This window comes from Syngnathus floridae, chromosome 8 (assembly GCF_059516105.1).
Source record: "Syngnathus floridae isolate MCC-2025c chromosome 8, RoL_Sflo_1.0, whole genome shotgun sequence".
Taxonomy (NCBI): Eukaryota; Metazoa; Chordata; class Actinopteri; order Syngnathiformes; family Syngnathidae; genus Syngnathus; species Syngnathus floridae.
In genome coordinates, this window is record NC_142420.1 from 16,164,330 (window position 1) to 16,177,327 (window position 12,998).

Sequence of the window (12,998 nt, forward strand, 5' to 3'; positions counted from 1 at the left end):
GCAACCACTGCGCCTGACAGCTACCGGCCACCGGATGCAGGTGTTTTCTGTTTTGCTCGTTCTTTCCCTACTAGCCCTTAATGTCTCCTCTCAACTTAATATATTCAGGTATGGATGGAACACCAATGTTAAATACAGGTTGGACAAAACATTGCAACATTAATCACATATATCTTGTCTAATATAGATCAATCTCAACCCATAATATTACTTAACATAATAATGGGTTCCTCCAACTTAAACAGAAATATTGATATTGCTCAAGCTGTTACCTCTTAAAATTATGGCATAGCAAACTCATATTCCAAAATTGTGTGTTGCTACGTGTTTGAACAGGTCGTGTCCTCCCAATTGCTAACAATTTAATTTATTAGATTTGTTAATTTCCATCAGGTCACCCCATGTCAAGCTTTAACACCATCTCCTGGTGAAATTTTGGAATTACTACATGTTTTGGGATAGCCAATGTGCCTGGGCCAAATTCAATACCTAATTTTATACCATCTTGTACCACCATGCCACTTGACAGTATGTATACCATACTAGTGCCTTGCAAAAGTATTCGGCCCCCTTGAACCTTTGAACATTTCGCCACATTTCAGGCTTCAAACACAAAGATATAAAATTTTAATTTTTTGTCAAGAATCAACAAGTGGGACACAATCGTGAAGTGGAACAAAATTTATTGGATAATTTAAACTTTTTTAACAAATAAAAAACTGAAATGTGGGGCGTGCAATATTATTCGGCCCCCTTGCGCTCATACTTTGTAGCGCCACCTTTTGCTGCAATTACAGCTGCAAGTCGCTTGGGGTATGTCTATCAGTTTTGCACATGGAGAGACTGGATTTCTTGCCCATTCTTCCTTGCAAAACAGCTCGAGCTCAATGAGGTTGGATGGAGAGCGTTTGTGAACAGCAGTCTTCAGCTCTTTCCACAGATTCTCGATTGGATTCAGGTCTGGATTTTGACTTGGCCATTCTAAGTCATGCAAGAATGATGCAAGATGGCGGCGCGTGCACACGCAGCGGCCACTCTCTGTCCCGTCAGTACGGTGATTTGTTCGTCTAATGAGTGTTCGTCCGACAGTCTTATGTGTTCGTCGCGTCGTGCTTTATCGTGCTACAAGTACAGCAGGCAGGTTCTGCTCGACATCGGCAGAAGTGGGTTTTGTGGCGTTCTGGACTTTGAAGCGGCGACATTAAAGGCGCTCGGACTGCTACGTCCTGAAACGTCGCCGACCTCGCCCGCTATTCCTCCCCTGGTTGGGAGCCGTCGGAAACGGTGTGCGAGGAGGCAGAAGAGGGGCAAGCGCGGAGGTGTCCGGGCTAGGCTGGCGGCCAACCCAGCGCGCCCGGCGGTGCCCTCCATTCTTCTGGCGAATGTTCGATCGCTGGACAACAAAATGGATTACGTTCGCCTGCTGAGGTCTACGAACCGGACGGTGCGGAACTGCTGTGTGCTCGTGTTCACCGAGACCTGGTTGACTGACAACATTCCGGACTCTGCCGTGCATCTGGAGCGGCTAGCGTGCTATGGGGCGGACCGTGCCATTGTACGAGGGGGAAAGTCGCGAGGAGGTGGAATATGCGTCTACGTCCGAGAAGAATGGTGCCGGGACTCTGTGGTGGTATGTAAGCACTGCTCGCCACTTGCGGAGTTTGTGATCATCAAGTGCTGTCCTTTTTACCTGCCGACGGACATCTTTAACGTTTCCCTGCAGCAGGCCATTGTCCCCTCGTGTTTCAAGGCTGCCACCATCGTTCCTGTGCCGAAGAAACCTGCACCGTCCTGCTTCAATGACTACCGCCCCGTGGCACTGACGCCCATCATCATGGAGTGCTTTGAGCGGCTTGTCATGGAGCACATCAAATCCGTTCTCCCCCCCACCATTGACCCTTTCCAGTTTGCGTACCGTGCCAAACGGTCCGCTGAGGATGCCATCTGCTCTGCCCTCCACTCGGCCCTCACCCACCTGGAGAGTAAGGACTCATATGTGAGGTTGCTGTTTGTGGACTTCAGGTCTGCCTTCAACACCATTGTGCCGCAGCGATTTATCTGCAAACTCTACGAGCTGGGCCTCGGTACCTCCCTCTGCAACTGGCTACTGGACTTCCTCTGTCAGAGGACTCAGGTGGTGCGTGTTAGCGACAAAATCTCCGCCAGCATCACGCTGAGCACGGGGGCCCCCCAGGGCTGCGTGCTCAGTCCATTGCTCTTCACCCTGCTGACGCATGACTGCACTGCGACCGACAGCAACAACCGCATAGTGAAGTTTGCTGACGACACGACTCTGGTGGGTCTCATCACGAAGGGCGACGAGACTCCGTACAGGTCGGAAGTTGACCTTCTGACCACGTGGTGCAGGGACAACAACCTCCTGCTGAACGTCAACAAGACCAAGGAAATCGTTGTTGACTTTCGGAAGGGTCACACAAAACACCTGCCGCTGATCATCGACGGTGCTGTGGTGGAGAGGGTGAGCTGCACCAAGTTCCTGGGGGTGCACATCAGTGAGGACCTCTCCTGGTCCGCAAACACCTCGTCACTGGCAAAGAAAGCTCAGCGCCGCCTGTACTTCCTGCGGAAGCTCAGGGGTGCATGTGCTCCTCAGGCAGTCCTGTCTACATTCTACCGTGGCAGCATTGAGAGCATCCTCACCAGTTGCATCGCTGTCTGGGGTGGTAACTGCACTGAACAGGACTTGAAGGCCCTGCAGCGCATAGTGAATACGGCTGGTAAGATTATTGGTGCTTCGCTCCCCTCCCTGAAGGACATTTACACCTCCCATCTCGCCCGCAAGGCAACCTCGATTGCGAGAGATGTGAGTCACCCGGCTCACTCTTTGTTTGACCTTCTGCCCTCTGGGAAGAGGTACAGGAGCCTGCGCTCCCGCACCACCAGACTCGCCAACAGCTTCTTTCTCCAGGCTGTTAGGACCCTGAACGCGCTACCCCCTTCTCCGTAGCGTGCGGCACTGTTGCACTACTTTCTGGAATGTCTGCTGTACACTCACTTGCTCCTTTTTTTTTGCTCCTCTTATTTATTTATCTGTTGTGTTATTTATTCATTATTTATTCAGCACGCTGTTGTTATACTTCTTTACTTGTTTGTCTGTTGTGGGCCATGTCTTGTCACCGTGGGATAGGGGGGAACGAAATTTCGGTTTCTTTGTGTGTCTTTGGCATGTGGAGAAATTGACAATAAAGCTGACTTTGACTTTGACTTTGACTAACACCTGGATACGTCTATTTGTGAACCATTCCATTGTAGATTTGGCTTTATGTTTTGGATCATTGTCCTGTTGGAAGATAAATCTCCGTTCCAGTCTCAGGTCTTTTGCAGACTCCAACAGGTTTTCTTCCAGAATGGTCCTGTATTTGGCTCCATCCATCTTCCCATCAATTTTAGCCATCTTCCCTGTCCCTGCTGAAGAAAAGCAGGCCCAAACCATGATGCTGCCACCACCATGTTCGACAGTGGGGATGGTGTGTTCAGGGTGATGAGCTGTGTTGCTTTTACGCCAAACATATCGTTTTGCATGGTGGCCAAAAAGTTCGATTTTGGATTCATCCGACCAGAGCACCTTCTTCCACATGTTTGGTGTGTCTCCCAGGTGGCTTGTGGCAAACTTTAAACTAGACTTTTTATGGATATCTTTGAGAAATGGCTTTCTTCTTGCCACTCTTCCATAAAAGCCAGATTTGTGCAGTGCACAACTGACTGTTGTCCTATGGACAGACTCTCCCACCTCAGCTGTAGTTTTCTGCAGTTCATCCAAAGTGAACATGGGCCTCTTGGCTGCATCTCTGATCAGTCTTCTCCTTGTTTGAGATGAAAGTTTGGAGGGACGGCCAGGTCTTGGTAGATTTGCAGTGGTCTGATACTCCTTCCATTTCAATATAATTGCTTGCACAGTGCTCCTTGAGATGTTTAAAGCTTGAGAAATCTTTTTGTATCCAAATCCGGCTTTAAACTTCTCCACAACAGTATCTCGGACCTGCCTGGTGTGTTCCTTTGTCTTAATGGTTCTCTCTGCGCTTTAAACAGAACCCTGAGACTATCAAAGAGCAGGTGCATTTATACGGAGACTTGATTACACACAGGTGCATTCTATTTATCATTTAGGACAACATTGGATCATTCAAAGATCCTCACTGAACTTCTGGAGTGAGATTGCTGCACTGAAAGTAAAGGGGCCGAATAATATTGCACGCCCCACTTTTCAGTTTTTTATTTGTTAAAAAAGTTTAAATTATCCAATAAATTTCGTTCCACTTCACGATTGTGTCCCACTTGTTGATTCTTGACAAAAAAATAAAATTTTATATCTTTATTTTTGAAGCCTGAAATGTGGCGAAATGTTGAAAGGTTCAAGGGGACCGAATACTTTCGCAAGGCATGTATATGTATACCATACCAATCCAGCTCTGTTGCTCCTCCTCTGACAACAATGCCGCCTTGCATTCAATCCATAGGCGGATAAAGGGGGTGGCTACTTGGGCTTGAGCCTCGGCTGTTTTTTTTCAAAAGCCCGGGATCTGAGCAAGGTCTGCGTATAATGAGCAGTGCAGAAATTCACCAGTGGGTAGCAGCATGCGTAGGAAAGCACCATATCGCCTGCCTGCCCAGAATAGAAGAAGTGTTTCCCCTCGTCCTCTTGTTGCAGCTGCCTGCCAGCGTTTAGGACTCGAGTGCCCCCGTGGCAAATTTTAAACTGATAGGCTACCAATAAAAGGATTATGGATCTCAGAAGCTTTTTCAAAAAGCGGATAGCTACACCACTGCCACCACCAGCAACAGCTGCTGCTACACAGACTGATGCGCCAGGTTTGTGACGTTTTGATTTTGCTAGCTGGCTATCAGTAACGTGACTGTCCATTTTTAACATTTAGTGCTTTTAAGTGTCAACTGACATCGGAGAAATAAATAACAATACAGTAATATCAATGTGCTGTGAAACATGTATAGTGTGTATAAAATACAACTTAAATAGAGGCTGTTTGGCCTTAGTTTAGTCTTAAGACAAAATAAAAAGGATTCTATCTGTTGCAACAACCCATCTGAGAATAAAGATTTAACAAGAATTTAGAATGAAAAAAATAGATGCAATTTCTTAAAAAAAATGTTTTTAAAAACAAACAAACAAACAAACACAAATAAATAAATAAATAAAAATAAATCTGGGTTCTAAGCCCCTGATCTTCTAGAACAGGGGTCTCAAACTCCCAGCCCGCGGGCCAACTGCGGCCCCCGGGACGATAATTTGCGGCCCCCATCTTAATATGAAAAATTAATGTTAGTGCGGCCCGCAAGATTGATATGAATGACACTTGTGGTGAGCAGAGTTGAATGAACCAGTCACGGCGAGGTATATGGCTCTGGAGGGCGGCACATTGCATTGGAGGCTTGATATCTTGGCAGTCGTCTTCCCTCTCCTCAGTCCTCTGTTGAATCCTGACAAGTGTAGGGGGAATTGCGAATTGTTATTCATTAATTGTTTCTTCTTTTACAGTAACTGTGACTAAATTATGGCTATTCAAATAAAGAGCGATCAGACATACCTGTTTCTAGGTGGTGTCAGACAATGGAAAGTCTCGTGTGCTTCCTCTTTGCCTGTATCGGAGCTGGGCATGTTAACTCTGTTAACAGCATGTCTTAAGACCACAAGTACATAAAATGGGCTATGAGGTCATGTGTTGTCCTTTTTTGTTTTTTGCAGTGAGTGAAGACCTGCCTCCGCCACAGAAAGTTGACTTCATTACCTTGAACACCAATTACACACTTAAGTGGGAATGGAACAGGGCTACTTCAAAGAGTCAAGCTGTTTCTTTCTCTGTACAATATATGTCGTAAGTAGTGCTGCGCATCACAGTTTTGAGTCGTGTGCATGTGTGTGTGTGTGTGCGCGCGCGCGTGTGTGTGTGTGAGTGTGAATGAGACATTTTTGTTGGCTACAAGCGGTATAGAGGATGGATGGATGGATGGATGGATGGATGGATGGATGGATGGATGGATGGATGGATGGATGGATGGATGGATGGATGGATGGATGGATGGATGGATGGATGGATGGATGGATGGATGGATAAAAAATAAGATCATCATTTTTGGGAACACATCAATTTTTCATGTGAGAAAAAATATTGCGACTCGTCACAGTCATGGTTTGTTGCGCCAGAGTGACCTTTTCCATTGAATTTTGGGTTTTACAGAGAAAGACAAAAATTATAATTGTTTGGTTTGACAAACAGGAATTTGAGACCTTCCTTGGGGGAAAACAACTCAAACTAAAAGAAGGTAAAGGTCATCACTCGTGCCATTGTACAAACATTGGCTATAGAAAATACAAGTGTGGAGTGTGTAGAAGCTATGAAAAAAAATACTAGTGTACCAAGACATTGGAACGCTACATTAGGGAAAACAGTATTTGGGCATTAAACACATTTTGAGTTGTTTCTATGAACCTAAAACAATGTCAGCAACTACCTCCAAGTTGAAGGTAATGAACATGAACTGAGCTGATGTAAAACACGTATCAGCAAGACAAATAAGTAAGCTAGTATGAAAAGTACAAAAGTACTTCAGTAAAGTACAAAGCTGAGCTTAAAAATCAACCCAAAGTTTTCTTTAGCATAAAATGCGCCTATCACTAGTCTAGTAGGGTGAGCCGCCACTGGTGCCCTACGCCCTGAACAACTGTGATGTAATTTTCAGTCGACAGCAAGTGGCAGAATTGCTGACTGCTTAGATGGATAAAAACAGGGACTTTTCTGCTTGATTCATATGACACAAATGCAGTATTAGTTAGAATGCCATGTTTAGGCTAGTGGGGGCACATACAGCATATTATTGCAAAGATTTTATTTTGTTGGCTTTCTCTCTAAAGAGACAAAGATTAGCATTTTACTAGAGTAAAGGAAAGGCCTAGGTTTGCAGACAAGGGGAACATGAGCAGAACCCATACAAGCTCAACTGTGAAACCCCTCGGAGGTGAAACATTTAAGCGTTTGGTGATTTCAGTGGGCTTGATGCATTACATTTCACCATGAGTCTACATTTTAACTCCAGTACAAATGCTCACCTACAGTACAAATGCTCACCTATAATTTTAGATTGTAGTGACAAATACTGATTCTGCAAAGCCAATGCTTCTTTTGTTTCTTGCGTATCTGACATAGATGCCCATTTTGCGCACAGATGATGTCAAAGTTTAAAAAAAAAATGGACTAAGCGCTGATGCAAGTGGATTTTCTGTGTAACTGTCACAAACATGGTCAAGTACTGACAAACCTCTCAGTCAGTGAGAGATGCCCATTTCACTGAGGCTGACAGGAACAGCCTGTCTGGCATGTGTTTGTTATAAGGGCAAGCTTACCCAAATAGACTGCGCAGTACAGCATTGTACAGTAGGCGGTATGCACCAAAGAGCGAAGAAAGTACCGTATTTTTCGGACTAAAAGTCGCTCCGGAATATACGTCGCATTAGCCATAAAATGTACAATAGAGTGGAAAAAAAACATATATAAGTCGCTCCGGAGTAGAAGTCGCATTTTGGGGGAAATTTATTCGACAAAATCCAATACCAAGAACAGACATGAACGAACAAGAACAGGCTAAACAATAGGTATGCTAACGTGACATGAACACAAACGAAGAGCTGAGAACAGGCCTGACGTAACATTCAGAGTTATTCAAATAACTATTACATAAATAACACGTTTATAAAACCATCTGTGTCACTCCAATTCATTAAATCTATCGATCGTCCCCGGACAGCCAGCTGCCGAGCGCCGGCCCCCAACTTCCAGCCACGGAGGTGGAAGACAGCTCCGTAGAATAGGACCTGGCGTGCGTAAAAGCCATGTCCGAGCCCCATCCATTGTCCCTGGACAGCCACCCGGCCAAGCGCCGACCCCCGACTTCCATCCACGGAGGTGAAAGAGAGCTCCTTAGAGTAGGACCGGGTGTGCGTAAAAGCCATAATAGTTTTTCAAACCTTCTGTGTCACTCCAAATCATTAAATCCTTCAAACTCTTCGTCCTCCGTGTCACGTACAAACAAAGCCGCTAATGTTGCCGGTGGTACGTGGGGCCCTTCATCATCTTCGTCATCCCGTGATCAATCTTTGTCCTTTATATAAACAACCGCCGCGCCGCTGAGGTTACTTGCAGTTCAAATTATAGTAATCCCTTGCTACATCGCGGTTTGTTTATTGCCGTTTCACTTTTTTTTCTTTTTGGAATTTCCAAAATTTGTGAAAAATTCACGTTTTTTTTTTATTTTGAAAATGTGTGAAAAATTCACATAAGTTGCTCCTCAGTATAAGTCGCCCCCCCCACCCAAACTATGAAAACAAAATGCGATTTATAGTCCGAAAAATACGGTATGCATTAATATCGTTATCGAGTTACTATGAGACAGGAACTAATTATTGAGCTATGTAAGATATATAAAAGTAGCTTAAAATACTCACCATGATTCACAGGCATATTGTCTCTGCTTTGTTGGGAGCACAATGCAGCACTGTAGGAAACCGAAGATGCCCAGCTCTTAATGTGTGAGAAATGTGGCTGTAAATGGGAATTGGTCTTTCATTTGTGTGCTTTTCTACCTGTTGAGGCTCTCAAACCGTTTTACACTGAATTCCTCATTTATCTACTGATGACTAGATTAGGAGCAACTAGGTTCAGTATTTTGCTCAAGGCTACTTTGATACGGTTACAATGGTCAAGGATTGAATTCCCAACCTCTGGGTTGGAAAACAACTATTCTGCTGTGCCCGGTTGTAGACCTGCTCTATATGTAAAGTACCTTGAGCAGGGATGAGAAATTTCCGCGGATCCGCGGATTTCCGTGTTTTTTTTCTGTCGGAAGTATCATTTTCGTGAATCGTGTAGATCCATTGAGAAAATTGTTTGTACATATATCTCAAGGGGGGGGGGGGGAGTGGCTGGCAGCAGTATTGTGACAACATCCGCCTTATTTTCAGCAGCATTTTGGCGCTTCTTTCGTCACATCATTTGCCTACTCATTTGCTGAATCAGCAAAAGTTTTCGCCAGCATCGCCTAAGTTTTAGAGAAAAAAGACGAGGATCATGCCAGGGAAAAAGACAAGTCGAACGGGATCAAGAACTGCTTCAGATGGGCATGACTCGAGAGCAGCGTCATCTTACAACTCGGAACACAGTCAGTAACCACCTGTCTGACTGAACATATCCGTAAATTAGATGTCCCGGGGAAGGTTTTGTGCATTCTTTGTCAAGCTGTTCTTTGTGATAAGCTATGGAGGTTGCGGCGCTAGGAACATTAAGGAGCACATTGAAACAAAAAAAACAATGGTACGTTTTTACTTTTAAAAGCATGTGCAGAGATGAGAACGGCAAATGAAAAAAAACACTAAAAAGTAGCCGGGGTCTGGGGGCCGCATGCCCACCCCAATGGGCCCCACAGGCACCCATTGGGTAATGCAAGGGGCCAGGGGCAACGCCCCGGAGGGGGCTCAGGGGGAAAAGCTCCCTGGAAACTCCTGGATTTTGGCAGTATAGCAACCCCAAAACCATTAATTTCATCACTCAATTCCAACAGTTTTGGTAACAAAACCTTTGCTCGGTGGACTACCAAGGTGAATATAATAGTCAAGCCTCAGTTTTCGACCACAATCTGTTACAGAGGGCGGTTCGAAAAGTGAATCGGTCGAATTCCGAATGTATTTTTCCCATTACAAGTAATGGATTTTTTTTAATCCGTTTCAAGACTTTTTTAAGCACTTTTTCATTCGCGCATTTTTGTCCGATCGCGCAACTGCAGCGCACCGCCGAACGCGCAACCGTAGCGCGTCGCCGACCGCACAACTACACTGCGCTGGTTGCATTATTGTGACAGAGCTGTCGCTGAAATTTAGAAAATATTTTTAAACTCCTGATGTACTTTCCAAAATTCAAGTGGACCTAAGTGCGCAGGGAGCTTAATTTTGTCCGATCGCGCAACTGCAGCGCACCGCCGAACGCGCAAACGTAGCGCGTCGCCGACCGCGCAACTGCACCGCTTTAATAGCATTATTGTGACAGAGCTGCAGCTGAAATTTAGAAAATATTTGTAAAGTCCTGATGTACTTTCCAAAATTTAAGTGGACCTCAGTGTGCAGGGAGCTTAATTTAGTCTGATCGTGCAACCGCAGTGGGCCGGGCGCTCTCTGTCGCATTGCTTTAAAAGCGTCTTTGTGTTCCGAGTTGTAAGATGACGCTGCTCTCAAGCCATGCCTATTTGAAGCAGTTCCTGAGCCCGTTTGACTTGTCTATTTCCTTGGCACGATCCTCGTCTTTTTTCTCTAAAACTTTCGCCATGCTGGCTAAAACCTTTGCTAATTAGGCAAATAAGTTGGCAACTGATGTGACGAAAGAAGCGCCAAAATGTTGCCAAAAATAAGGCGGCTGTTGTCGCAATACTGCTGCCAGCCGCCCCCCCTGTAAAAACAATTTTCTCAACGGACCTACACGGTTCACGAAAATGATACCCCCAACGGAAAAACACAGAAATTCGCGGATCCGCGGAAGATTCTCATCCCTCCATGTGGGTTTACAAAGTAACATGACGTTACATGATGTTACATGTAAGCTAATGTTAGGCTATTGTCATGATACCGTTAAAGAATAAATCTTCAAATATACATATATATACGTATATATGTATGTATGTATGTATGTATGTATGTGTATATATATGTATGTGTGTATATATATGTATATATATATATATATATATATATATATATATATATATATATATATATATATATATATATATATATATATATATGTATGTATATTGTTGCGTGTGTTGCGGGGATGTCCGAAGTTGAGCCAGGAAAAACAAAGATGTGGAGTGTAGGGTTAGTCCTTTATTGGCAAGATCTTGGGTTGTTCAATGGCAGTCAGTAAACAACGGCAAGGCGGCACATCAACAACGTCCGTCTCCAGGTCAGCTTGTTTTATACTGTCCAGAAAGGCGGAGACTTGTCACATGACCATTTGGTATCTGTGTGGGGGGCGTCACCCCTCTGTGTGTGTGGGTGTGTGTGTGCATATGTGTGTGTTGTATTAGTGTTCTGATTGAGCAGTTATGTTTATATAAACTAAGGAAAAGAATTGCATAATATGAACATTAAACGTCCATGAGATTGTCTAATCTAATAGAATATGTAGATTGCTGTTGCTCTCTCTCTCTCTCTCTCTCTCTCTCTCTCTCTCTCTCTCGCTCTCTCTCTCTCTCTCTCTCTCTCGCTCTCTCTCTCGCTCTCTCTCTCGCTCTCTCTGTATGTATGTATGTATGTATGTATGTATGTATGTATGTATGTGTGTGTGTATATATATATATATATATATATATATATATATATATATATATATATATATATATATATATATATATATATATATATATATATATATATGTATATATAACCCCCCGCTACTTTTCTGTTTTTTTTCACATTTGCCATTCTCATCCCTGCATGAGACAACTTCTGTTTTGGTTTGGTACTATATGATTAAAATACATGTTGGAACAGGAAGAACTGTTCTGACAGTTGGGAGCAGAAATTGTACAAAGCATCTTCCCCTTAGTCCCAATTGAAGGAACTCGGAATCTTTCGGCATATCAAGAAATTTCAGACAATTCCATGTACCCAATTTTCGTGGGAATAGTGTCGGGATGGCACCATCCTGTAACAACATGATTGTCCACCAGCGCACAAAGCAAAATCCATAAAGACATGAATGAGAGCGTTTTATATGAATGACAGATTCCTGACCTCAGCATGATTGCACCTTTGGTATAATTTAGAGCTGAGACTGAGATCTAGGACTTCTCATTATATGACAGTTTCTGACCTGGAAGAAGGATCCACCAGTCCCTCTCAGACCTCTATCAAACCTGCACTTTTTATTAAAGTTACCGGCTTCCCATTAAAGGGTTCGATAAGCCGGGGTGAAGGGACTCGTCCGTATCTAACCACCCGAGTTAAATTAATTCTAACAGAATCAATCTAATTTCTTTATGACGCCAATCCCTTTCAAGTCAACAGACGCGCGTGCCGAGTCACTCAATTCGAGGCAAGTCGTCAAAATGACCGCGCCATAATGATGGCTCCCTTCGGTGGTCTGATGCTTTTGTTATGTTACGGATATTTTTAGATGTCTTTAAGACCTCAGGGATTCGTTGGTCTAGCGCACCCTTGCACTAGTTTTGCCGAAGTAACTATTTATATGGGTCTGCTCTACTTTGTTGCTGAAGTAGCGAGCCTATTTGTCTTTATTCGATGAAGGATCAAATTAATGGAAGTATGACAATAATAGTATTTGAGAAGAAATTTAATGTATTAATTCTTTGTTCTAAAACTATATATAAACTCTTAACCGTTGAAATGCTTCAACCAACTCAATTGTTTAACGAATAATATTCCTCTTAAAACAAATTCAAATTGCTTTAAACAAATTATAATTATCCTGCAAATAATTTTGAAGGCAAATTAATTTGGCAATTTTCCGAGTGAAACTTAAGACGCGGCCCGACAAATACGGGACGGGCCCGTGACCAAGGACAATTAAACAAATTTAAACCTAACAATAATCCTACTAGTCGAATTCAAACCCATTCGTTATCTTTCTCCAGTGAAGTAAATATTTAAACGAATTAAATATTTAACGGAATGAACTGATCCTTCAAATAATTTTGAAGGCAATTTAATTTGGCAATTGTCCGAGTGAAACTTAAAGGCCCAGAGACACCGGTATATGTATAAATCGGTTTTAGTTAGCTTATGGGCTTATAAATATAAATTGACGATCGAAACAACGAAAAGGAAGCTGTTGCTCTGAAAAATATAATTTAAATTTGCCACGCAGACGAGTTTGACTGCACCGAGCCGCCAACCGGAAGTGACGTGTCATGACGTCTCAAGTTGTACGCGTTTAGCTTCAGTGAATGTAAACAAAAAG

At 43.6% G+C, this 12,998-nt stretch overlaps 1 protein-coding gene across 4 annotated transcripts in view; it reads left to right on the forward strand.

Moving 5' to 3' along the window:
• il10rb (interleukin 10 receptor, beta) overlaps window positions 1–12,998 on the forward strand; it is a 69,350-nt gene that overhangs the window by 12,617 nt on the left and 43,735 nt on the right. For all 4 annotated transcript variants that reach the window (XR_015859906.1, XM_088383303.1, XM_088383301.1 and 1 more), the window contains exon 2: window positions 5,723–5,852. Coding sequence is in view for 3 of the 4 variants with exons in the window: in XM_088383303.1 (XP_088239429.1) it covers window positions 5,723–5,852 (130 nt within the window). In the remaining variant the exon portion in view is untranslated. The remainder of the gene's footprint in view (window positions 1–5,722; window positions 5,853–12,998) is intronic.